Genomic DNA, 26,484 nt, shown 5'->3' with positions numbered 1-26,484 from the left:
CATTAATAACCTGTTTTATTGCTATTATCCCAAAGCAGCTAGGAGCACAGAGCCCCTGCTTTGAACAAGCAGTGCACCCCCAGGATGGGTCGGAATTAGAGGGACAGGCTCGGCTGTGAGAAAAGATGCTGTGTCCAAACCAAGACACTGTGTCCCGGTGTCGTCAGTGGGAGGGCACAGTGTTATGCCCATGTTCTCTGGCACCTCAGAACCCCTCACTGGGGACAGATGAGCTACCAGGATGTCTCCACCTGGCTGGGAATCACCACTACAAGAGAGGGGGCTTGCACTGTTCCCCTGTGCCAGCAGCTCCCAGCCCAAGCACCCAAGGATGCATCACATGGGAGCACTGCAAAAGCCTGGACCTGGGGGATGATGGTGAGTGGGGCAGGAGAACACCCCGCCATGCAGCCCTTCCCACCCCACCAAAGCCCATCACAACAGCCAGAACAAATGAATTTGGTTACAAAGAATACATTTTATTGCCACACATCCTGTCCAAAAGCCGGTCTGGCAGACAGCCAGGTGCTCAGCGTGGAGGAGGAGACAGCTCAGTGCCTGTCGCATGCTCGGGGCCAGGATCTTGGACTTCACAGTTACTTTGCACAGCCTTAAAATGATAAACCTAAATGCCCTATTAATAAAGCAATCAAACCAGATACATACTTGGTAAAAACACTCAGCTATAAGCTTTACTCCAACAAACACACTGCCCATGCTGATACTGTTAAGCTCTGCAAATCCTATTATTGCATTTATATGATTTAATAGACCTTTACTGACCAAAGTCCATGTTCAAAATCTCTACAAGCAGATAGCAATGTGGCTCTAGCACAGCTGTTTAATTTGCTCCTTCTCAGCCAGGGAGAGCGGGTTGCAAGCACAGCGAGATGCCATTTTTCCCCCAGCCCCTGTCCCAGGGGCCTGTCCCACCTCTACTTGCAGTCTCACCTAAAGGTATCCTCTACTCACTGACTTTTCTCACTAAATGTTTGGGATAGAGCTGCTCTCAAATGGCTGCAGGATATCTACAGTAAATTCTACAAAATCTGCTATTCCCCCACCTTCACAGCCTCACATGTGTTTTTCACCATGTGGGCTTTTCAGATTTGGTAAATATGTGTGAGAGGGTTGCTGGGTTTTTTTTTTTTCCCAGAAAACTAAGAATTTGTCTTAATAGTGTCTGAAACCCTGACACAAGCAAAGCCAAGATAAAGAAGAGGGTGAAATTCCACTAAACTGAACAATTTGTTCTAATTTCATTGCAATTTTGTAGCCAGGGGAGCTAAAAGGGTATAATTCCACTAAATTGAACAATTAGTTCTGATTTCATGGAAAAACGTTGTACCTAAAAAAGAAAATGAAAAAACCAAAGGGACAAATTGTGGCTATCTTTATACAAACTACAATGCAACAGTGCGCCATAAAACCTGAAAGATTAGAACAGTCCAGACACACTGTTACCCCACAACTCTCCATCTCAGCTGCTGTTAATTGCTCTGCAGAAAGCGCCCAGCAAGCAGCTCAAGTAGGACCTTAGGACTTGGGACCTGCCTGCTTCCCCATGCCTTGCAAGCCAAGAAGGAGCAAAGAGATGAGAGGAAAATAAAATGCAGCCACAGTTTATTTGGTAGAAAAATAAGAGAAATCTTCCAAAAAATCCAGCCTGCAGCATAAAGGCTACTTTGTGAAGCATAAGGAGAGAGAAGTAAAGCCTTTCAGGAAGACTGAATGAAAGCACAGTTTTCAAACATAAATACAAATGTATAATATCCCCTAAAAAAAAAGTCATAGGAAAAGCATCTATCCAGCTAGGCTACATAACTACCATTGAATGGGAAGCATGTCCACTTTCCTCTAGAGACGTGGCTCAGCTCCCTTGCCCAGGTCCCCACTTATTTGGATATGGGACAAGTGAGGACCTGGGTGCCTGCTTTGCTGAGATCGCCCAGGCACTGCAGGTGCTGGGGGATCTCTGCGTGAGGCATAGCAGCAACAAAGAGGTCCTGGGGCAGAGGGAATCCTCCTCAGCTGCCCCATCCCCGCCCCGGGCTGGCGGGTGGTTGGGTGTGTGGTTTCTGTGTGTCCATTGCCATTGCCGTGGGTCAGTCACCAGTGGGAAGGCATCCGTCCTGACAAAGGCAAGGAGGAGGGGGTGAGATGGAGAGGGTCTCAGCCAGATCATCCACCCCAGCTGGGGGCCATTCCCTACTGTGACCTGCCCTGCCCATCCCCGAGCATTGCCTTACCCCAGTGGCTCCAGAAACAAATTTAATTTCAAGGCAAGCACAAACCAGGAGAGAGTTGTTCCCTAAGTGCCTCTGTGCTCCAGCCACGGCTCTGACAGCTCTCCCAGGCTTTGCACCTGGAGCTGAACGCCCACCCTCCCACCGAGAAGGATCTAGAATGGGGTGCAGCACCCTCACTCTACTCACCCCCCTCACCTACCTCTTCAGGCCTGACTTAGACCTGCTGCTGCCTCTGCTTCTTGGGTTTGTCCCTGCGACGCTGGGTCTGCCCTTTCTTCCTGTTCTTGCCATTTTTGGCCCTCCTGTCCAGCTTCTGAATCAACTTCAGGACAGCGTCTTCAGTGGGAGAGGCACAGATTTTCCTGTTCTTCTTGGTGATGAGCCTGGGGGAGCAGCAGAAAGATTTTCAGCGGGGAGCAGAGGGAGGACAGGGAAGGGTTTGTCTGAAGACAAACTGTTCCAAGTGGTCCTGGCCACCACAGAGTACTCACACAACAGAACGGAGGTAACACCCCGACTCGGGTCCCTGGTGGCGGTAGGATGTCACCACACCACCGAGGATTTCCTTCTTCAAAGGTCTGTGCTTCAGGCAGCAGTCCAAGGCTGAGGTTCCAAAGCCTGTGAGCAAGGAGGGCATGTGGGATTAGGGATCATGAGTGAGTCAGGACACCTTCAGCACAGAATGCCAGCTGACAGCACAGGGTTTGTTTGGTGTCATGGATCAGGGCGATTCTGGGCACCATGTGGGGTTGGAAGCTCTGAACCCCAGTGCCCAGCTACAGGTTAGACCTGGCCCCAGGAATACGAGACACCACATCTGAGAGTGGTGGCGGGGAAACTGAGGCAGAGAGAAGCTCCTTGAAAAGGTACTGAACATCATTCTGTTCTTTTCAGCTTGGGGTGTTGCTGCCCAGCAGCCACATGCACACAGACACACTCCAAGCCAAGCAAGCCCTGCCAGCCAATGCCACAGGCACACACAGAGCCCTACACACACCTGCACACCCCAGGGCCCTACAAACACCACCCCACACCCTGCACACACCTCACTGCGGACCCACACACCCTTCCCCATCCCAGCAGGAGCAGGCAGGAAGGCTCCTTGCCCCTCACCTTGAGCCTGGGCGATGAGGAGGGAGGCAGCCAGCAGCAGCAGCAGCAGTAGGAAGGGGCGGAGAGCCATGGTGCTGCCACGGGTACTGAGCAGGACAAGTCTTGGGAGCAGGACACGCACTGCTGCCTCGTGCTGAGGCTGCTCCTATTTATCTGTGCATTCCTTGCTTTCGTTTTCGGACAGCTTGGCAGGCAGCCCACCAGCCGGCCAAGGGCTGGGTGATGCACGAGTAGAGGGTGGGGATTCCTGTAAGCTGCAAGCCCCCCTTTACAGACACGTCCTGTCTTGTTCCCAGCTGCCCATCACACGGGGGTGCCAGGTAGGGGACATGCTGGAGATGCAGATCCCATCACAGCTAGATGGGTTTGTGGGCTCCAGTTTCCTACACAGTCTCACAACCTGCCACTACCTGCTCTCAGAGGGTCTGGTGTTTATTCCCATGAAATGGATCCTGGAAGGTGGCCAAGCCTTCAGAGAAACCAAGGAGTCAACCTGGTTTGCTCCCCCATTTGGTGATTTGCTTCCAAGCCAACCACCAACACAAATAGTAGGTGAGAAGTGGCTCAGGGTGAGCCCACACCCCTTCCCCATGAGCACCCATCTGTGTCTGGCTGCCTTGGGGATGAACCCAGCTGAACAAAGCTGAATAGAGCTGTAGGGCTGGGATGTGTGAGCGCCAGACTGGGGAAAACAGCACAGCCCATCATATTTTGCTGCTGATATCAAATTGTGGGGAGCTGGGGTGAGTGGGGACCTTGACTAGCTGCAGGAATGTGCTGACAAGGACATGAAAACCCACAGCAGCATGACACGGCCCTGTGCAGCTGGACATAGCTGGACAGATGGGGACCACATAGAAGTGAACCCAGAGAGCTGAACAGGACCCCACAGGAAATTCCTGTGGCGATAAAAGCCATCCAAAGAGATGGCTCTTGTTACTGAACCAAGCCCTGAGCAGCTAGTGTGACACCAGTCCTGCTGTGGGGAAAGGATAGTCAGACATTTTTCAGGTAATCACTAGAGCATGATCTGGAAGAGACCAAGGTGGTTTTACAGCTGCTTTGGGTCACCTGTTCCAGTGGTTGATACATTCCCAAGTTGAAAACATTTTGCTCACTGTTTAAATGGAATTTCCTGTGATGGGTCTGGTGTCGCTGCCGCTCATCCTGCTCCAGAGCCCCAGCACCACTCCAGCCCCCCTGGATAGCCCCCAGCAGCAAGAAGTCCCCCTTGCCATCCTTCACCACTCACTGCTAACAGCCCCTCTTCACTCACCCTGGCGTCCAGCTCCTTGGACAGGTTCTGTCCCAGTACTCATGCCAGCTGTGTCCTAGGAGCCCCAGTGGAATGGGCAGCTCTCATGGAGTCTAACCAAGGATAGTGGGGATCAAACACCTTCGAGGGCCCTGCTGCCTGGGAGCTGGGTTGTAACACCAGTTTCTGTTAGTGACCCTGACAAACAGTCATCAAGGACCTCGAGCAGCCCGGGAGAAGCCCAAAGTCCCAGCTGCTGCAGAAAGCAGAGCTGTGTAAGGTGCCCACTCTCTTGTTCCCCTCAGCAGGGAGAAGGCAGTGCTGGAGTCATGGATCACCAACAACTGCCAGCCAGGAGAGCAGCATTCCTCCAGGACAGTGGGGCAGCGTGCCAGGGCTGCACTCCTGGGGCTTCCTCCATCCCTCATGCAGGGAGATCCTATTCAGGGGGTACCCAGATGGGGGGAGGCAAATCCCCACACGCTTGTGCAGCACAGAGGCTGCTGTGGAGTCGGGCAGCAGAGCCTGAGGCAAGCAGCAGGTTGGGCAGTAGCAGGTTGTCTGCAGGTGCATCTCCCCAGGGTATTTGGCAGCATGGGGAAGGAGTTCCCAGAGGCATCCTGTGTGCTATCACCTATCCCCTTAATCCCAAAGCATTGGTGCCATCAGGACAGGGCAGAAAATGAGAGCCATGCTGGCACTTAGTGCCTTTCCAGCCCTTTATTGTGCAACCTCCCCAGACAGCAGTGCCTGGGTGCTCATAAAGGAGCCCAGGGGAGCTCTGCAGTCCCAGCACACAGCCCATATTCCTCCCTTGACCAGTCGATGTCCCACTAAGGCAGCAAGCTCCTGGAAAGTCCCTGGCACTCTGAGTGTTTTGAAGACACCACAGCAGCAACCTCTGGCCAGAGGCCAGCCCCAAACACGGTCTGAGCTGCTGAGTAGGGTCAGGGCACGTGTTTTCCTTCCCAGAGGCATCAGTCTTTGGCAATTCCCTGTTGCTGTGACTTGCACCTCTAACAAAGCATCTGCATGGGCAGACTCTCACTCTTTCCAGGGAAGGTGGCTGGAGAGGTCCCAGGAGGGAAACGGTTACTTGGCAATTGCAGACACACCTGCATGCTGGAGCAGCAGGGCCCCTTGGAAAGTAGTCTGGGGGTCCATGCCTTGTCTCCCCTTCTGCCTCCCTTCCCTCAGACCATCTCCCTTCACTCCTTGCTCTTGATGTGCCTTACTCTGTCACTTGTTTCCCCAGCCCAAGGAAAAAGAAGGGAGCTTCTGGCAATGAGACATGAGTGAGCATCCCTGTTTGCAGGGATGACCAAACTTTTGGGATACAGAGGAACTGACAGTGTTTTTTAGGGGTGTCAAACACCAGCAACCTCCAGCAGCTGGGTAGGCACAATTTCCTGCACATAATCCATTCCTCATTTACCTGGGCTCCTGCAGTGACCACCTTTTTCCATAGCTCATAGGTGCAGGATGGAGGCAGACACAGGGAGGGATGCACAGCCAGGCAGGATGCCCTCTGAGATATCTCAGCTACAGAGAATCCCTCTCTGACCAGAGGATCTGTGTCTGACACTGTGCAGAGCCATTGCAGCAAGGCTTTGTATGATGATGCCTCCAGCTACCTGAATGCTCAGGCAGCCCAGCTCCAGCCCTTTGCATCCCTGTGGTGGAGGAACCTCCAGAGTGCATGAAGAAGGGAGGGTGTCCTAGGCAGAGACTGTGGTGTCCCCGCACAGAGTGCACAGAAACAGTGGGACCATAGCAAAGGTCACTTCACTGCCTTGCTCGTGACGCCTTCCCAGGCAATAAAACCATCACAGGTCTCTCAAGCCTCCATCCCAAACGTTTGCACCTGCACCAGAACACCAGAGCTCCAGGACCTGGGGTTCATGTGTGGATTAATCCCTTGGTTTCTAGCCTCACAGTTTCCTAGCACCTCAACCCATATTGCCAGGAGATCTGTTCTCCTGAGCCCTCCACTCATCCATGCCTGGGCTGACCACCAGCACTGCAGAAGCCTCCAGCTCTCTCCCACTTAACCAGACTGCAGGGTCTGCTTCCCAGGCAGCTCCAGGCTGGGAGCAAATGTTCCTCAAACTGAAGGCATCAAAAGGGGTGAACCAGTGGGACTGGGAATTTCCAAATCCTTGTGGATGCTGCCTCCAAGTTACAGTCACTGCTAACAGGAACAGGGTCGCACGGCTCAGTTCAACCCGCTGACCAGCACATTCCTGCCTGCAGAGGCCCCGATTCCACAGAGGTACTTTGCAAAGCCCAGCGTGGAAAGCCCCCGTGTCTGGGAAGGGGAGCCGGCTGCCAGGCAATACGTATAGAAATGTCAAAGAGCGGCACATTCCCTGGGATGCGGGAAATAATTGCTGGAAGCCGGCGGCACACGAGCCAGGCAGGCTGCCTGCTGGCTGCTGCGCTGTCCCCGGCCTTCAGCAAGGCCAGTGGGAAGAGCAGGGTGAGCACAACATGCTGAGAAGGGCAAGGAAACAGCTCCCCGGGAGTGCAGGGATGCTGGAGCCAGCTGGGCCGGGAGAGAGTCTTCAGCCTTGAAAAGTTTGCCCCACACACACTCTTTGCTTCCCCAGATAGAAACTTGATTCCCCAGCCTGGTGCGTGTTAACCTTTGGTTGCAAGCATCCCTGCAGAGTGATTCAGGTTTAAGGCAGGATGCTGAAAATGTTCAGGGGCTAAGTGAACAGGATGAGAGGGACCTGGGCAGATCCTGCACCCTGGAGCAGTGCTCTCTTCCCTCTGCAGAGTGTGCAGTGCTGCACACAGTGCTTGCTCAGACCCAAAATCAAAGGGATGGGCAAGTTTTGTGCCCCCATGGAAAATGCATGGTCAGCATTGCTCAGTTCTCAGCTCCCCTGATCGAGGCACATGGGATCCTTTGGACTGTGGCAGTTGTGAGCATGCACTATGCATAGAATATACAGGGGAGATGGCTCAGAGCCTGTCCCTCTGTGGCATGGCGGAGACCCCCATGGGGTGGCCAAGAATTGTGTGGGAAAGGGGACAAGGCAGAGGGTGGGAAACACCTCATGGAAGAGAGGTTTAACTGCTTGCACAGTCCTCCAAACACAGTGTCCCGCTCAGCTAGTCCTCATCCCTTCCACCAACCACAGGTACAGCCCCATCTCTTCCCTCAATACAGGAAGCACATCAATACTCCACCCAGAAATCCCATGTGTCCCCACATGGAAGTGTAAAACTCAGTGAAAACTACTGGCACCAACCCAGCCTTCAGTGAAAGTGGAGATGTAACGAGTGGAGATGAATCCTCTCAGGGCAGGGGGAGCAGCAGCTCCCAAAGCAGGGCACGGCATGTGCCAGCCGGGATGGAGCTCTGGGCAGTGGGAGATGGCCGGCTTGGACAGGCTCTGTCTGGGATGGATGCGTGTGAAGGCATTGTTCTGACCTGTGTGTTGGGGAAGATGAAACAGGAAAGCCTTATAAATATGATTGTCTGGCAAAAGATTTTGAAAATATAGAAACTATAAGCAAGATTGAGAGCAAGTTTGAGATACCTCAGTTACTGAACAACTGGAAAACAATGGTGTGGCCAGCTGAAGGTAATCCCCTTTTGATGAAACAATACCCTCTGCTTGCAGACAGGTCCAAGGGTCAGAGCAGACCCTGCCAGCTTGGCAGAAGGGGTCCAAAGAGGAGTTTTTAGGGTTTAAAATGTAACACAGTATGGTAATGTAATGATTCTTATAGGCTGTATGTAAATGCTATAGGATTTGTATCTTGTACTAGATTGGTTAGTGAGAATTAGAATATTCAACACAGAAGAAGATTTATTGTATTGTAGCGGGAACCTCATTCTCTTGCCCTTTTACTCTCTTACATTTTTTACTCCCTTATGCTTTTACCCTCTTACTCTCTTACCCTCTCATCCTCTCTACCCCTCTCTTCTCTCAGTCCTGCTCTGAGCTGTGGCTGGCAGCTCCCAGCAGGGCCCTGCACCCAGGCCCTCTGCAACAAACCACAAGCTCCACAACCTGGCTTCAGGGATCTCTCGTCTCCGTCCGTCCCGACCGTCCTACCCCCCGATGCTCCTACACTGTGAATTCACAGAGACTTGAGAAGCTGCTGGGGAAAAAGCTGTCTGAGTGGTTTTTTGGAGAGGAAACTGCTCCTTCTCTCCTGGGGTGTGGGACTGTGACACCAGGCAGAGCCCCTCTGCAGATGCCCGGCAGCCCACTCTGCCCCACGCTTCTGGCACGAGCTCACCTCCCTGTGAGCTTGAACCAGAGGAAATAGCAGCTGGCACAGTCAGTGAATTCAGCAGTGGCAGGGGGCTGTATGTGGAGACAGAAGAATTAAAGACAGCCAAAGGGAAATGAAGATGAAGGAAAACATCGAGAAGGCTCTGGAGATTTTGCAGAAGACATTACAAGTCATAAACTAGGAACTAGATATGCTTCAGCCAAAACTGGAAAACTCCAGAGAAGGGCTCTGCTCCTTGTGGCAGCTCAGCCAGACACCCCAGCCAAGGAAGCAGCTGCCAAATGCCCAGGCAGCAGTAGAAAAGGCAAACAGCAGAGAAAGCAAAGAGAAAGGAGATGAAGCCCCACAGCAGGAGGAGGTGCCAGGCACCAACACCAGTCAGAGTCCCACCATGGTGCTTGCCCATTTCATGGGCTATGAGCATCAGGACTTGGCACCAAGGAGCACCAGGGCCAGGAGGGCACCTGAGTAGTTGCTGGCCAAGTTGTTCCCAGCAGCCTGCACAGAAAGGAAACAGCTGCTGGAAGAGAGGGAAGTGGGTAGGGGGGCTCTGGGAGCTCAGCTATGCAGGGGCCAATTCTCTTCCTGCATGGATATAGTTAAAAGATAAGTTACATACCCCAAGCTTAATCAAACTGGCCATGAACAGTGATTCAGAGCAGTAGGGCAGAACAACAGAGCCTTCAGATCTTGGCAACAGCTGGCTCCACCACGAGGCCAGCACTATAAGACATGAGGACTGACCTGAGGGTCATTTTGGCACCAGGCAAACAGGACTTACACAAAGGGGACACCCTGCACCATCCAGAAGACCTGCACAATGCAGAGCAACCTCCTCCCAAGCACACAGAGAGCAGAGACTGACCCAGGCACACCAAGGACATGGGGAGTCAATACTGGGTGTGTGACCTGGCATCACCAAATGGGTGTGTCCAGGAGGATGCAGAGGACACATGCCTAAACATGGGAAAAACACTGTTTGGAGCTGGGACACTGCTCGAGAGGCTGCAGCCAGCCAGGATCTGTGGTTCAGCAGGTGGCTGCAGGCAGTGTGTGAGGGGCTGGGAACAGTGAGAGGGGCTGGAAATTCCCCTTGGGAATGGGGATCAGGTAAGCATCTGTTTACAGCAAGGGAAGAGCTGCAGGCCCAGAAGCTGTGACACCTCCTGGCAGCAGCTGCATGCCAAGGCCACACAGATCTGCAATGGCAGCTCTGGAAAAGTCAGCCAGACAGTTGGAGAGATTCTCTTTGATGGTATCTGGCTCAGGCATCAGGTCAAAGGGCAGACATACCACCATGCCCACCGATGGCTGCACCCCAGTGCCTTGGCAGCAGAGCAGACCGTGCTTGCTGCAGAGATCTGGAGGGGTTCATGGCTGCCAAACTGAGAATAAGTGCAGTTCCGTGGCCTCCAGAGCTGGCTGACTGTGGTCACAGGCACAAAGGGGAAATTTCCCACCAGGAATACCATGAGGGCTGCAGCCCCAATTTCCAGCTGTGCAGGACTCTGCTTGAAGACTGAAAATCCCTGTGATAGTTAGCAGCATTGTAAACCCCACATGGTGCCCCAAGGCAAGGTTATAAAGGCAATAAAGAGTTTGTGAGGCCAGCTGGTATGGTTGGCATTTATCAGTGGACAGGGAGAGAAGCCTAAGGACAAGTTGCCCAGAAAAACTGTAGATACCCCATCCCTGCCAGTGTTCTAGGCCAGGCTGGATGGGGCTCTGAGCAACCTGGTCTAGTGGAAGATGCTCCTGCCCACGTCAAAGGGGTTTGAATGAGATAAGCCTAAGGGTCTTTTCCAACCCAAATTATTCTGTGATCATATAATTCTGTGCTGCTCTCTCCATTGCCTGCAGCTGCCTCCCATGGAACAGCAGATTCCTTACACAAATACCACAGCCCCTGAAGCCCCTCAGGACACAGCTTTGGCAGATGTGGCCTATCCCATTCCCTTTGGGTTTCTCTCTCCACTCAGTAGGAAGATGAGGCCAGATCAAGATCTCCCCATGGGATTTCAGACATAAAAACTGTTCTGCCTGTTCCCATCTCTCCCTGCTCTTAGGTTCAAGGCTGACTTGGGCAGAACATGTCCCACCAACAACTGGGAGCAAGGGGGAAGGGCTTCAAATGAAAGGAGAGTAGGTTTAGATAAGATACTAGGAAAAAAACATTACTGTGAGGGTGGTGAGGTACTGACTCAGGTTGCCCAGAAAAATTGTGAATGCCTCATCCCTGGAGATGGTCAAGGCCAGGCTGGATGGGGGCCTGAAGAGCTTGGTCTAGAGGAAATAGAAGGTCCATGGCAGGGGGGTTGGAATGAGATTATCTTTCAAGTCCCCTTCCAACTCAAGCCATTCTGTGATTCTGTGAACTCACAGCAGTGGCCTCACCCTTCCACCACAGCCCTGCAGTAACACTGCCTTAAGTTAAAAAAGGCTGATGAGCTCTGGTGGGTTAACCCCAGTAAGCAGCTAAACATATGGCTCACTCACTCCCTGCCAAGTGGAGTGGAGGAGAGAATCAGAAGGGTAAAAGTCAGAAAACTTGTGGCTTGGGATAAAAGAAGATTTAATAGGTAAAGCAAAAGCTGCATGCACAAGAAAAACAATATAAGGAATTAATTCACTTCATCCCATCAAGAGGCAGGTGTTTACCACTTCCAGGAAAGTGTTCATCATGCTGATGAAGTAAATACTTCATCTCGTGTGGTGGCTGTTTGGAAAGACAAACGCTGTGACTCTGAAAACCCATCCTTCCTCTTTCTTTTCCCCACATTTTATTGCTGACCACAACACCATTGGTATGGGGTGCACCTTTGATCTGTTGGGGTCAGCTGTCCCAGCTGTATCCACTCCCTACTCCTCATGCACTCCCAAATTATAAGAAAGGCATTGAGATTATGCAAACACTGTTCAGCAATAACAAAAACATCCCTGTCTTATCAACACTGTTTTTGATCACAATTGCAAAACACAGCACCATATGAGCTATTATGAAGAAAATTTACTATTTCCTGGATAAAACCAGTACCATCTTCACCCCTTATTTGATACCACTTAGGTTATGCTCAGGTCCCACACCCCCAATGCCTCCTCATTAACTGTCTCCTCTCCCTTTTCCCATCCTTCGACTTATAAACAGGCATCGATCCTTAGTCTGTTGGTCATCCTGGTAAAACATCTACAAAATGACCATTGAATTCACTTAGTCCATGACTTTGGGCTCCATCTCTATGGTGGTCACTGGGGCAGGAGAGGGACTGTGTTGGATGGAGTTACTGGGCACCAAAGACAGCTCAGATGGGGTCACAGCTGCACTTACACTGCTTCTTGTGAGGCTCGTCCTCCACTGGCTCAGGGGGTTCCTGATACAGAAACTCCCACAACATGCAACTCAGATCCCAGTTTGCCACAGTGCAAGGTGACAATTTCCACCCCTGGTCTCTCAGGGTGATGAACAAGAGGTGACAGTGACAACAGTTCTGATAACACTGTGATGAGCCCCTCCCCATGCCCCTGCCCTGCCATAGACTCACCCATGGGCCAAAATCCCTTTAGGGGAGAACCCTCTGTGATATGCAGACACTTATGGCCCTAGAGGTGTTCCAGCCTGGCCTTTTCCATGGCCACTGATGCTTCACTGAGTACCTGCTGCAACATGGAGATACCCATGGCCACTGACACCTTGGGGTGCACCACATCCACACTCCAGGGACTCCATCTACGGGTCACAATCCCTTAATCCATCCCTTAATCCCTTTTCTAGGAGCTCCCACTGGAGTTACAGCCTGCCCAGAGCAGCAGCACTGGCCATCTGCCAGCCCAGGCCCATTGGCATGAATGTTATCAGAATGCTCACAGGCACAGGAAGGTGACAAGCTGCACAGCACTGCAGCAAACTGCTAAAGCAAAAAGCAGCCACTGAGAAGCACTAGGGTCCAGTGAGTGTGTATATCTATATGTATATATATAGATATATACAGTATATGTAAGATACTGTAGTATCTTACAAGCAAACCCCATGGCAAGCACAGGAGCTCTGCCCGCTGACAGCTAAATGACAATGCAGATACAAACTCAGTCTAACACATTCCAATCAAATCTGTCATTATCTCAAACACTTTGAGCACCACACTGGGTGCCAAGAAGGCCTTTATCTCAATAAAACCAGTACATCTGCCACATGTCACATTAATACCTTTCCATTTCATGGTTAGTGCCTCACACTCCAACAATACACATGATGCTGTGGAAGCCTCAGGTAAGCACGAAATGCAAGAGCCAACCTTCTTCTGCCACTGAGGTCAAGATACAACAGTCAGGGAGATTTAATTTGATAGATATGAAAGATGGGAGCAATGGTTAGGTTCAGCCTGTCCAACCACAGGCCAGGAGCTATCATCAACACGATCAATCCAATCCGTTCCTCTTCTGTAAGCACAGCCCAGAGAGCCCTGCTGTCCATCAGTGTGTTCAGATCAGTAATTTCAGTGGCCAAAATAACTTGTACTTACAAAATGTGTCTGCAACAAACACTGGGGAAGCACAAACAGGAGCTGATATGCACTTCTGCACATGAGCTTTGGGGGGACTGCTGACACCACCCAGCTTTGGACTCAACCTTTCAGGAAAAAAATGGGATAAGACAGTGAAAAAAGGATGAGGAGGGACACACCTGAAGGAGAGGATGCCATCCAGAGGGATTCAGATTTGAGAAGTAGACCCATGGGAACATCATGAAGATTAACAAGGCCAAGTGCTGGTGCTGCACATGGGTCAGGGCAACCCCTGGTACCAGCACAGGCTGGGCATGAACAGCCCCAGAGCAGCCCTGCCCAGAAGGGCTTGGGGGTGCTGTGGGTGAGAGGCTGCACATGGCCCAGCCATGGCACTCACAGCCCAGAGAGCCAAACGTGTCCTGGGCTGCATCCAGAGCCCCGTGGGCAGCAGGGCAGGGAGGGGATTCTGCCCCTCTGCTCTGCTCTGCTGAGACCCACCTGGAGCACTGCATCCAGCCCTGGGCTCCCAGCACAGGAGGGACAGGGACCTGCTGGAGAGAGCCCAGGGGAGGCCACCAAGGTGATCAGAGGGATGGAGCAGCTCTCCTATGAGGAAGGAGCTGGGATTTTTCAGTCTGCAAAAGAGAGAGCTCAAAAGAATTGTGGCCTTCCAGTACCTGAAGGGAGCCTACAAGGAAGATGGAGAGAGACAGTTTACAAGGGCATGAAGTGACAGAACAAGGGAGAATGGCTTCAAACTGAAAGAGAGTAGGTTTAGGTTTGATATTCAGAAGAGGGAGGTGAAGCCCTGGCACAGGTTGACCAGAGAAGTTGTGGATATCCCATCCCTGGCAGCGTTCAAGGCCAGGCTGGATGGGGCTCTGAGGAATTTGGTCCAGTAGAAGGTGTCCCTGCCTCTAGGGGAGGGCATTTGGAGTGAGATGATCCTTAAGGTCCCTTTCAACCCAAACCATTCTATGATTCTGTGCTGCTCATATCCAAGCTAGAACCTCCATTTGTGGCACCAGGAAGCTTTAATACATGTCTCTAATGGGGCAGGAGGCTGGTGTGCTGCCTTCACAGGCACCCAAACACATAGTGTCCCACCAGATTCATCCCATGACAATATTCAAGCCCATTTGCTATCTCAAAGCTGCAGAGCCAGGCCAGAGAGCTGTAAGCAGTTCTCCCTCGCTCTGTTTGGCCAGGGAAAACAATTTGTTCCCCACAGTAACTGTGTTGATGAGCTCTCTCAGAGGAGTGTGTGTTTCCATGACAAACAGTCCACAGAAGAAGAAACATCAGGTACAACTTCCATCTAGTTTATCACAAAGAAATCCTACAATGGGCAGCTAAGGACTCACACCTTTCCCAGGGAAGGAGAGCTGGTGTCATTTGTGGAGATGGGAGAATATTTCCAAATCCCCAGACAGCCCGAGGCTCCTCAGGTGGTACCATCAGGTCAGAGATCAGGATGAACCTGACCCAAATGTCCACTGTACCCCTGTGCTCCCAAATCATGAGCAGCTTCTCACTCCACAGGACCAAGCTGCCCTGGAGAGAGGAACTTACCTGGAAAACAGTGAGGTAAGCTGGCAGCTCTTCTGAAGAAGAGCACAAATCTTTCCTCTCTAAACTGGAAAGATGTAACAGAAATCTGCTTTGGCCTATCTGGTACTTCCCATAGGCCAGAGCTGCTCTGTCCTGATGGACTGGTGTGTTCTGTCTCCATCCTTGTCATGTGTCTCCAGAGCTTTGGCAGGCAGACACTGTCAGGAGGTCACCCAGCTTCTGGCCCTACAGCTCTTCCCTTGCTGTAAACAGCCACTCGTGTGATCCCCAGTCCCAGAGGGAATTTCCATCCCCTCCCACTGCTCCTGGACCACCACACCAAACTCCAGGGCTCAGCTTCTGCCTGGCTCAGTGTTCCCCCTGTGGGCTGGTGGGTGCATCTTCCCTCCTGATCCCCTGAGCAAAGAGCTCAGAGAGACACTCGGGGCCCTTCCCCTTGGCTGAGGGTGATGGAGGCAGCGTGGTGGTCTCAACACATCCAGGGCTGTTGTGGCATGTTCCCACTGGACAGAGGGACATCCCTGTGCATTCCAAGCTGGTCTGTCTCTGGTGGCCCAGCTGACGGGTGTCCTTGAACAATCCCAAGGGGTCCTGCACTCTGGAACAGGGGTCCCATAGCTGCCACCCTCTATGGGTCTTGCCCCCCACCCTTGGTTGCAGGAGTCTGGAGGAGCTCAAGGTTGCCAAGATGAGATTCAGACCAGACTATGCCCCATGTATCCCACCAGTAAGTGATTGTGGTTGTAATCAGGATGGGAATTTTGTGCTCCTAGAAAGACCACAAAGGCCATGGCCCTAATTCCCATCTGCACAAAATGGCTCTGCTCCAGTGCTGAAGGTCTCTGTGAGAGTTGCCAGTATTGCAAAACAGCCTCCCTGGAGGGAGAGTGGGAAGATGTACAAACTAGCAGCAGAAGACTGTGTGCCAGTGCGGTGTCGAAAGCTCTGGGGATGTTCCTGCTCTCCCTGAATTCACCCTGTGCTCCCACCTCTGGAAGTAGGACTGCTGAGGGGTCCACAGAGCCCATTCCCCTGCTGAGCTACATGCCAGCTGCCCAGAGTAAGGACATTTGCACTAAAATCCTGGGAAACCAAACTTGTCTTCCCTCCTCACTGCGCAATGTAGCATCCTTTCATGATACATCAGCCAAAGCTTCCAGAGATGGAAACTCAATGCTGTAGAGAAAATCCAGGGCAGAAGAGGCAAGAAGAGTTCAGAACATCTCCTGCTGCTTCAGGATGGACAGAGGGTATGGTTATCCATGATAACCACTGGCAGTGTTGTAGGGTTTAGAGCTCCAGATCAGGACCTTTAAACCCCACACAGACACACAGACACACAGACACACAGACACACACACCCCAATTCGTCTCATGCCTCCAGAATCATGAAATGGCCCCACATGCTTTTTTTGACAGCAGAATTCCCTTTGGAGCCCTACCTGTATTTCCCCTTCCTAACAGCAGGACCCCAGCAGCGCCACATCTGCCCTTGCTGGAGGGGTGGCAGTGGCAGCACTCAGGAGAAGGAAATGAGGATGCAGTCTTCAGCACAGCCACACCCGCCGTCTGACAGCACACCCTGAACACACCTGGTGTGAGGGACTCCCTCCCTGCTGCTGCTGCAGACGTTGTGTGGCCACCTCAGCTGTCTCACTGTGTGCCAGGACAGCACCAGCAATGTAAAGATTGGTCAGATCTGGGCAGCAGGATTTGGAGCACAAATGCAAAAGTGCTTGAAAACACATAAGACACTTCACTCTTAAAAGAGGGAGATTGGTACAGAGAGACATTCAACCACACGCCTCTGCCAGTTTCCAGCTTCTCATGAAAGTAAACTCTGCTCAGGGGACCCCAACAGGACCCCAAGGTGCCACCATCAGCCCCATGACACTAACCCAATCTCCTCCAGTCTCTCTAAGTGCCTTTTCACCTTCCATCCCCGTGATGTTAGCTTCTCACTGGCTGGGATAATAGATCTTCCTGGAAACTAATGAAATTTCCAATTGCCCACATATCACAGTGAACTGAAACACTAAGCATTTCTTAGGGATAATGAGCCTGAGTGGAGTGCACAGCTGAGATCGCACACAGCCGCCTTGGCAAGAGCTCTTCAAAGATAAGGGTAATGCTTCAAACATCCAAGCAGCTCTTGGAGGTCAAGTTGTTCTCCCTTCCCACTTGATGTTATCTGCCTTGGGATCTGCTGGGTCACACAGAGACTTCCAGAAAAAATTCTGTCTTATTTAAAGCGTTTTGATTTCCAGAGACTTCGCACAGCTTGAGTGAGTGCTGAGGACTAAGTGCCTCACCAGACACATGCACCATCCTTCTAGTCGCCCCTGTACCCCTGTCAAATATTGGCATAACATTTTCTTCTAAATCTTCTGGAAATTCCCACTGTCCTGAGACTTGGCTGGTGCCTGTCCTCATCATGTTTTGCTGAAACAGTAATTTTATATATGGTAAAGAAAGTGATGTGGGACATTAGAGGAGCTTGTCTCAGGTGAGTGCAGCCTGTCTCTGGCATTATACCCCAAAACCTCTCTTTAAAGACCTCCCTGAAACACTGTGCAGGGTTCATCCACCTCCACCACAGTCCCTGGACTGTGAGACACTCTGGAGTGCCGGCCTGAGGCTTGCCAAGAGGACTACAGGTGGTGGACCTGCAGCCCAGGCCTACCCCAAGCCCACTGGGGAATCAGCAGCATCCCTTATGGGTCTCTGTGAAGGCAGTAGCACCTCCTGCCCCAAAGCAATCACAGTGGTCTGTGATCTGCACTGTGCAGGGCTAAGACTGAGCAACCCACTGGTCTCCTCCAGCTTTAAATACCAACTCATTTAAACAGAAGCCCAGACAAACAATAAACAAGGGGAGATGTGGTACCCACACCTTCTGTCCTCACTTCCCAGCCAGGGCTCTCTTGCCCCTCCCTCCATGGATGCCAGAGCATCTGCTGGGCAAACACAGTACCTGCTCCCTTCTCCTATGCCAAGGATGCCCCCATAAAGAGCTGTCCTTCCAGTCCCTTGGCACTAAACTCTACACTGCAATTTCTGGGAAGCTTTGGATCTCACATATGTTTGTCCCACTTCCCCAGCTCGCCAGCTGCCCAGCTGTTCCTTTCCATTTGAGCTAATCACAGAGATTAAGGCAAAGACCCAGCCTGGAAGGTTTGCAAACAGTTCCAGCCTGTTTCTGCAAGCAGCTTTTGCAGCCACACTCACAAGCACACGGGCTAATAAACACTGTGGCATCTGTGAAGGGAATTCCCAGGAAGGGCTGGGTGCTATCCCAGGCAAGTTAGCCACCAGCCTGGGGACACTGCAAACCAAAGGGTCACCAGGCACATGCCCCGCAAAGGGGAGGAAAAGGGAGACAGCAAGGCTGGGGGAAAGATGCCCAGAGCTGTCAGAAAGGATTCACGTCCGTAACACATCTCCCCAGAAGCCTGGGCCCCAGTGTCCCGTGTGGCCCCAGGAGCTCTGGCTAGCTGTCTCTTCCATCCTCCTGAGCACATTAACACACTCACCCCTCAGGAGGGGGCAGCCCACCGTCCTCTAGGGCTCAGTGGCAAAGCAGAGCCTCCATCACAGTCCTTCCACACAGATTCCCCTGTCCTTGTGCTTCCTCCTGCCTGGAGGCCGTAGATGCTGCCTGGAGCTGTTCATTATTCGATCAACCCCAGATTTTGCAGCCTTCAAACCTCTGTGGCCCAGAGACCCCAAGCCAACACCACAGAGAAGCCATTCTGCATCCATCCAGCTGTGTGTTGAGGCTTCTGCAGCCTCCCTCCGAGGCAAAGCCTCTGTCCCTGTCAGAGGAAACAGGCTGTCCTCTCTCTACTCACCAGCTGAGGGTTCACTCTGGACCCCCAGACCATGTTTGTATGTTTGCCACTCCATAAAGCAAGCAGCTTGCAGCTGGCCTTGCTGTGACTGCACGGAGAAAGGAGGGAGTGCAGCCATCTGGGGTTCTTGATGGACTGCAGTGTAGGATGAGCAGTAGGGAAACATCACCCCTGAGTCCTGAGGAACAGACACAAGTGGGAGCTGGGGAGGAAAGAGAACATCACCGTTCCTGCAAGAGGGCCTTGTGGTTGAAATGTGATGTTTTCCCCCAGCATGGTGCAGAAGGTCCCCCAGTATTGCTGGTTTTGGGGTGAGGGAGACATTTCTTTGGGCAGTTTGTCTGCAAGAGCATGACAGTGGGATAAAATGCTCTGGCCTGATGCCCACGAGCTGTGGGGACACAGATGTGCCAACACCAGAGCAGGAGCAGAGCTCACAACCCCTTTCCTGCCAGCACAGGGACCCGAATGAGCCTGACAAGCTCCAGGCATGCTGCATGGGGAGGTCTGTCCTTCTCTCCCTCCTCTCCCTGCCACCAGCCCACTCACTCTCCCCAAGGCCAGTACAACACAAGGCTGAGGGAATTTACATTTGGCCTTGATTGCAGCCATGCCAGGACCTCCCCTGCCTGACCGTGGGCAGCTTTGAAGGCCGGCAAGAGGCAGAGCTTGTGCTGCTGCCGCCACACACGAAGCTCAGGCTCAGCACAGCCGGATCTTGGCAGGGCACAAGGTGACCAGAGATCTCGGTGACCCAGATGCAAGGACCCTGAGTACCCCATCTGCGGTGTCTCAGATACAGAAGATCCCGTCCCCTCTTCAGCTCGTCCAGCTGTTCCCAGTGTGATGTCTTCCAGGCATGAGAACCCAAAGTTTTGCCGGTAATACAAACAGAACAACTTGGACTCAAAATCTGGTCAGTTCAACCAGAAACATAGCTCAGATTTAGAGCGGAGATTTTGAGACAAACAGCTTAATTAATTAAAGGAACACAATCAGAGGAAAAAACACTAGAAGTACTTGCAATTGTTTTTTTCTAATTTTCTTATTATCTTTTCTTTTTTCCTTTTTTTTTTTTTTTTTAATAAGAATGTTCCTGAAAGCCATATGGGTGAAAGTTGAAAAACATGAGTTTTCCAGTCAGGAAAGCTTCCAGAGGAGACCCCAAAATGGCCATGAGACATTGTGAACCCACAGCACTGATGAATACTCTCTCTCCGAGCCATGGCAGGATAGACAACAGTTTCTTACTAGTTGGGAGGACAAAATCATCCCAGAGAATCACGGGGACATGATCAGATGGAGAAGCCCTTTGGGTTACTAACAGTCCATGGAGGAGGGGTGAGCCCCTCATCCATGGACTGTTAGTAACCCAAAGGATAAAAGTAAAGTAACCCCAAGGATAATTGTAAACAGAGGAGAGCACACAGATAAAACTTCCCAGCTTTGTGACCTTTGTGACCCAGACAAACTGCAGTGGCCTTTCTGTTTGTCCCTTTTCCCTGCTGGTTTCCCCATAGCTGCAGCCCCTGGTCTCTCAGCCAAGAAACCAGGGATCACCTGTAGCTTCAGAAGACTCTCTTGCATTGGTTCCTCCTGTTTTATTACTGCAGAGTGATGGTGTTGTCCTGAGGTGATGCTCAGGATGCAGTGGCACCACTGTAACATCCCTGCATGGGCTGGCAAATCGTCTGCACACTCTGTCAGAGGCCTCTGAGCCAGGCCAGCTAATGCCAGGGTAAGTGCATGGGGGCAAGCAGAGCCAGGGACCATCCTCGAGGGATGGGGGAATGCAGCCACTCCATCCAGGGATGAGAGAGCTGCCCAAGGCTGTCCCTGCCAGCTGGCCGCCGTGACTGGTGGCTTTGTTGTGCACATTTAATCACCTCATCCAGACTCAGCAGTTCCTTCATTAATCACTGGGGAACACGGGTCCCACCAGATGCTGAGACAGCCCAGACATCTTCCTAGCCCTGTGCACACTACCCTTCCCTGATTTACAGCCTCCTTCCTCTGAGGCGTAGGCGTAACCTCATGCCCTGCTCCATTCCTGATGCAGACGTCAGCATCCCACTGCTTTTTCCCCTAGAAGGTAGTTCTGGCTGCCAGCACCCAAGCAAGTCAGCCCCCAGCCCTGCTCAGGACCCCGGCCCCACATCACTCTCAGAGCCTTGTCCCACAGCCCTCTGCACGAGGCCAAAGCATTTGCAAATGCTTTCCAAGCAGCCCCATTAATTTCCCCTCTCCCATCTCCTTTGGAGCTGGCAGAAGAGCATATTGGATGAGTCCAAATCCAGAAGCATATGATGGAAGTTGGCTTTATTTCTTATCCAACTTATCTGACTCCCTCTGCTGTTTGGTCCTGCTTTTCTCCACCAGCTCTAAGAGTCTTGTGCTCCAAGCAGGTCCTTGCCAAAGCCAATTCTTCTCCAGTCTCAGATGAGGCACTGGGGACTGGTGGTAGAGCAAGCTTGAGGTAGACCAGGTTGTCGTCCCACCAAGTATCCAGCTTTCCCCATCCTCCTTCAGGCTTGCTCTGCACAAGACCACTTCCAGTTGCTCATCTCCCATTCTCCTTCCTAAGCCTTCAGGGATTGACAAATCCACCTCAGGAACTCACAGACCAAACAAGGTCTCAAATCCAACCTTCCATACCAAACAGTGGGATCAGAGAATCACAGAATCACTTTGGTTGGGCCAGTTTGCACAGGATGTCCATCTGCATCTTGACATCATCTAAGGCTGGAGATCCTTCCAGCTCTCCAGGCCCCTCTTCAAGCATGTGACTGTGCCCATGGGGATGATTTTCCTGTGCTACAAGTTAGATCTCTCTCTCTCATGTCCCCCACTGTGCACCTCCATTAAACAGTTGGCTCCATCTTCTAAATAATCCACCCACAGATGCTGGGGAGCTGCTCTCAGGTCTCCCCCAAACCATCCCTTCTCACAGATGGACAATCCCAGCTCCCCAGCCTCTCCTTTAGGGCAGGAGCTCCAGCCCAAGCCATTTTAATGCCTTCTGCTGAACTCGCTCCAGTTTATCAATGTTTCTCCTGTACTGAGGGAACTGAAATCTGAACACATTAGCCAGATGTGGCATAATGAGAGGTCAGCAAAGGAGAGCAATGACTTCTTGAGATCAGCACAAAAGAGTTGAGCCCTTCTACCTTTTAGCAGCTCAGTGGTATTGCCAAAACTATTGCTCTGGCAGCCTCGAAAGGATGGTGAACTTTTGTGTGTTCAAAGAACCTGTGAGTGATGCCCAGAATAGCTGCAGCCCCATTGTTCCATGTTGCCCAAAACTTCACAGGGCAAAGCAGTGGAGGAGGTCTTTTGCAGACAACAGATTCAGAGAAGAACCAGGTTTCCTTCCTCTTTGGATGTTGATGGGAATGGAGCAGCTGCAGGCTGCATTCTCCTCAGTCTCAAAAAGCCTCCAGCCTGAGGGAGCCATTCAGATGAGCTTCTCACAGCCCCAGGTCTCACTGGTGGCTGTGTAGATGCCCAGTCCGTGCCATGTTTTACCATCTTGCTCGTCTCCTTGTGCCTGCAGATTTCATCTACAGTCATTTAATATTCATTTCCTATCATGCTGAACGTCATCAAGTCCAGAGCTGGTCCCAGAGGAATACCCTGGCAGGTGTCACTTCCTCACAGATGGTTACTGTCCCAAGCCACCTCCTGTTTCTCCCCAGCTCAGGGCAACCTGATGTCTCCAAACTCTCAAAGGAACTCCCACGTCCATTGCATTTTCTAGGTACCTGGAATACCTTTTGTAGCACAGGAAATGACCAGAAAAGGTTGTAAAAAGCTGTGGAATTGACAAAATAAGTTGGAAGTTATTCTGGAGGCCTGTCTTGTGAAGCAGGTTGGCAAGAAGGAGCAACTAAGCACTATTAGGAGGTTTTCTTTGTAGGGGACAATTCTGCAGACTCATGGTCAAACCTCCAAAGGGCTAAAAAAAAGAGGAGCCCCATTAAAATCCATGCACACCAAAAAGAGATGCTGTCTCCCAGCAGCAAGACACGGGGTGTCCCCATGTCAAGGGGGAAGTGATCTCTCTCCACAAGCTTCTCACAAGGATGGAGAAGGCAGAAGTGGAGAGCTAGACAAAGGGTCTCCCTTCCCATGGGATGTGTCCCTATTACCCTTTAAAACCTCATGTGGGAATTGCATTGCCTTTGCTTTACTCTGCTCGCGCTTTTCCCAGAAAGAGGGAGCAGCCAGTCTTCTTTTAAGATGCTTGTAGTAAGAGCAGCGTCATCTCTGTGGGCCTGACTCACATGAAGGATGTTCTGTGCTTCAGGGAACATGGAGGCCTGAGCAGAGAGATACTCAGCAGAGGCCTGTCAGCCCCAGCACCTCCTGGGAGCACCAGGGAAATTCCAGTTGTAAAAGAAATAAAGACTATTGCAGCTAACATCCTTCAGCCCATTTTATAGGGCTCTTGGGTACAATTTATGCAGGCAGCTACTTTTGAAATATTTGCCCTTGGTGTGTGTCTTCTAGCATCCCCTACAGTGCCTGATAAACTGGAAAATGTTTCACAGTCTTCCTTACTTCTTCCCAAACACTGAATACAGACATTGCTTTCCTTTCTTGCATAACAGCATTTTCTTTCTTTTGGGAAATAGATTTAAAAGATGAGGATGTGTTGTTGCAGTACCTCCTTATTATCATCATTGCTATGGTCAGCCATGCATATTTCCCAGAAGCATTCACAGTTTTATACCTCCCAACTTCCCATTTGCATCTGCTCATGCCAACCAGCTCCTTTCTGGCAGGTGCTCCCCATTTTTTTTTTGCTGAGCACACCAACTAATCTATGCACCAGCACAGTCATGACCCACAACCACAGTTCCAGTCTCTCCAGTCCAGTGCCACCTACACCGTCCAGGCCCAAGGGGCTGTGAGCCATGCAGAGATCCCAGGGGCAGGCAGAGCCCAGCTCTGCAGGGGCTGCTCTCCCTGGCTCAGGTCTGTGCTGCTCAGGCTCTCAGGGGAGTGAGGCTCAGCTGTGCTCCACAGGAGTGGCCAGGCTGGGCGAAGGAGCAGGACAAATTCTGGAGCAGTGAGGGCAGAGGTGCCTGGTGTCCTGGCTGAGGCAGCAGCCCCACTGCAGCCAGAGGAAGCACTGCAGCCATGGTAGTGACCAGGCACTGGTGGGCAAGGGATGCAGTGCAGGGCATGAGTCAGCCTCGCAGGGCTGCTGATGTGTGACCTGCTCTGGCTCAGCCAGGCTCTTCGGACTCAGGGGCCAGTCACCACCTGCAGGAATTTGGGCAGCAGCCAGTGGAACCTCCCCATGAACCACTGCACTGCTCCAGAAAGGTTCACTGTCGGAATTCAGGACAGCCCTCTGGCTGTCCTGGACTGCCAAGAGCCCTGCCAGGGGGCTCAGAGACCTTGGCACAGAGCCCAAGACACCTGTGGTTTTGATTATGACCCATGGAGCAAGTTACCAACCTTATTTGAAGATCTGCAAGCCACGACGGTTTAATAGAAAGATAGTGAACTTATCATGGGGTGAAAAATAGATTTTTTTGGGTTATAAGAATGGGGGTTCATGGGGCAAGATGGGGAATCTGGGTGTGCCCAGCCTTTCTCCTTCTTCTTCTTCTTCTTCTTGGCCTCCATCTTCTGCTGAGATGTTGGCACTTTTAGATTGGTTTAGAGTAGAAGCTCACTGTCTAACATAGGTGATAGGTACTGGAAAGTAATTGTAAATATTGTACAGGTGGTTTTTAGTATAAAAAGATAACACCACCCCGGGGGAGGCAGAGTGACTCTGACTGAGTGGATCTTGGCTGGACAGGAGAAAATATTTTATAGATAATGAACAATAAACAACCTTGAGACTGAGAAATTAAGAGCTCTGACTCCTTCTTTGAGTGCCGGGCTGGGAAAAGAGACTTTCTAATGCATCTCAGGGTCACCCTGACCAGCTAGAATCCTGAGAGTTCACAGCTTCATCTCCAGCCTTTGTCCTGCTCTGTGCTTGCTGCTTGTCTCCTGGCTCAGCTCCAGATTTGAGAGGACCACAGGCATAGCAGTGTGAGGCTGGCTCCTGTCCTCAGCTGCTCATGAGCATGGGATTGGTCTGATGGTTGTGTTCCTTGGGAAGGATTAAAGCTGGTCCTGCTGCAGGTCCTGCTTGGAGAGGGGCTGGGAGGACCAGAGACAAACCAGGAGACCCTAGGCAACTTCTCCTCCATCAAGGAGAAGTATCTCATACACAATGTGTCCCAGCGATAGCCACAGCTCTTCAAGCTCCACTCCCTGGCTGGCAGCCCCAAATCGCTCAGTCCTGAAGGTCTTGGGAGCAGTCAGGACCTGCGGAAAACTGGCTTTGCCTGCAGATCCCAGACAGCATCCTTGTGTCACTGCCAGCAGGCTGGGAGGGAAAAGTCCAGGTCGTGGGCACACACAGAAAGGCCACCAGCCTTCTTTGGCAGGATCAAAGCTCAGCCTCTTGACAGTTCTGCTACCGTTCCTGCTGCACTATTGGCCAGGCTGGAAAGGGCTGGGGACAAAACAAGAGTGCACAGGGACTCTTCCTAGTGCCAAGTCAGATCCCATCCAGGCCAAGGAAGCTCTCACACACAACACCCCCCAGCACGGGCTCTGGCTGTCACTCACAAAGCAGCAGGAGCCCTCCCAGGTAGGGGTCTTGGCTCCCCACAGCCCCCCAGAAGCAGGAGCACCCCCTCCACAAACTGTGGCAGGGAACATGCCAGCCACAGCAGATGGCACCTCTTGCCTTGCTAATGAGCCGGCAGGATTCAATTCCTACCTCCCATTAACACTCATTAGAGTGTCACTTGGCCATTCTTCTGTGTCTATCACATCTCTGCGGCTTTGGCTTCGAGATGTTAATTTAGGGCCGCCTCTGGGGTGGCCACCATCCTCCCAGCCACCCTCAGAAAGTTGCTGCCTCACCGTGCCCTAAACCCTGCCTTAAGCAGGGCTTAAGAGAAGGCAGGAGCAGATCAGCGCACTGACACCCATGGAACAGATGGACAGATGTGGTCTTAACCTGCAGACCAGGTCTGGCCTCAGGGTTTTCCCGTGGTGTCCCCACGCTCCCTGAAATCCCACAGCCCCAGTGAGGGCACAGAGTCTCAGGAATATGCAGCCAGCCCTACCAGAGCTTGTTAGGGGACAGAAATAGGTTACTTTCTGCCACGCATAGAGATGATGTGATGCATATTCATCAGTTACAGTTGTGCGGAGATTACAACAGTCGCATAAATTGCAGGTTTAGGGATCATCAGCTGCACTCCATGACTTTTTCAGGGCTTCCTCCCTTGAAAAAGAGATGGAAATTGGAGTCATCTCATGAAAAATAAAGGTCAGAGCTTTAAGTGATGTCTTAGAAAAATACTGTTTACTGTGAAAGCTTTGCATCCCTCAGGTGAACAATTCAATGATCATAAGCCTCATCTTATATTTAAAATTATATTTTTCAGCTATAATCACTGTCAATACATTTTTATTCTCAAAAATCAATTTACCGAACCATTCACAGATATGATGGAAACAAATTGAATTTGAAGCCCTGCCTCACAGGATCGATGCTAAGCAGGTCGCTGCATCTGTTTACAAAGGGAAAATATTCTTTCATGCAGCTGCCTTTGAGCATAGTAAAGCCCGGGGAGCTTAAAAGCTTTGAAAAGTGGAGCGGA

At 51.6% G+C, this 26,484-nt stretch overlaps 1 protein-coding gene across 3 annotated transcripts in view; it reads right to left on the bottom strand.

Annotated features, from left to right (window-relative positions):
- Positions 1-458: 458 nt before the first annotated feature.
- Positions 459-26,484, bottom strand: part of LOC139589526 (C-C motif chemokine 19-like) — a 36,406-nt gene continuing 10,380 nt past the window's right edge. For 2 of the 3 annotated variants that reach the window (XM_071425971.1, XM_071425972.1), the window contains 3 exons: positions 2,741-2,867; positions 2,449-2,632; positions 459-2,132 (listed from right to left, as the gene is read on the bottom strand). In XM_071425971.1, the coding sequence (XP_071282072.1) occupies positions 2,464-2,632; positions 2,741-2,867 (296 nt within the window). In that variant the 3' untranslated portion in view covers positions 459-2,132; positions 2,449-2,463. Of the gene's footprint in view, positions 2,133-2,448; positions 2,633-2,740; positions 2,868-3,362; positions 4,863-26,484 lie in introns of those variants that run through there. The other variant, XM_071425970.1, reaches the window with a different exon arrangement.

The sequence above is a fragment of the Agelaius tricolor genome, unplaced genomic scaffold (assembly GCF_023055355.1).
Source record: "Agelaius tricolor isolate 1412-34295 unplaced genomic scaffold, bAgeTri1.0.p SCAF_4, whole genome shotgun sequence".
Lineage (NCBI taxonomy): Eukaryota > Metazoa > Chordata > Aves > Passeriformes > Icteridae > Agelaius > Agelaius tricolor.
Note: the sequence above shows the minus strand (reverse complement) of the source record. Positions and strands in the feature narration are given on the sequence as shown.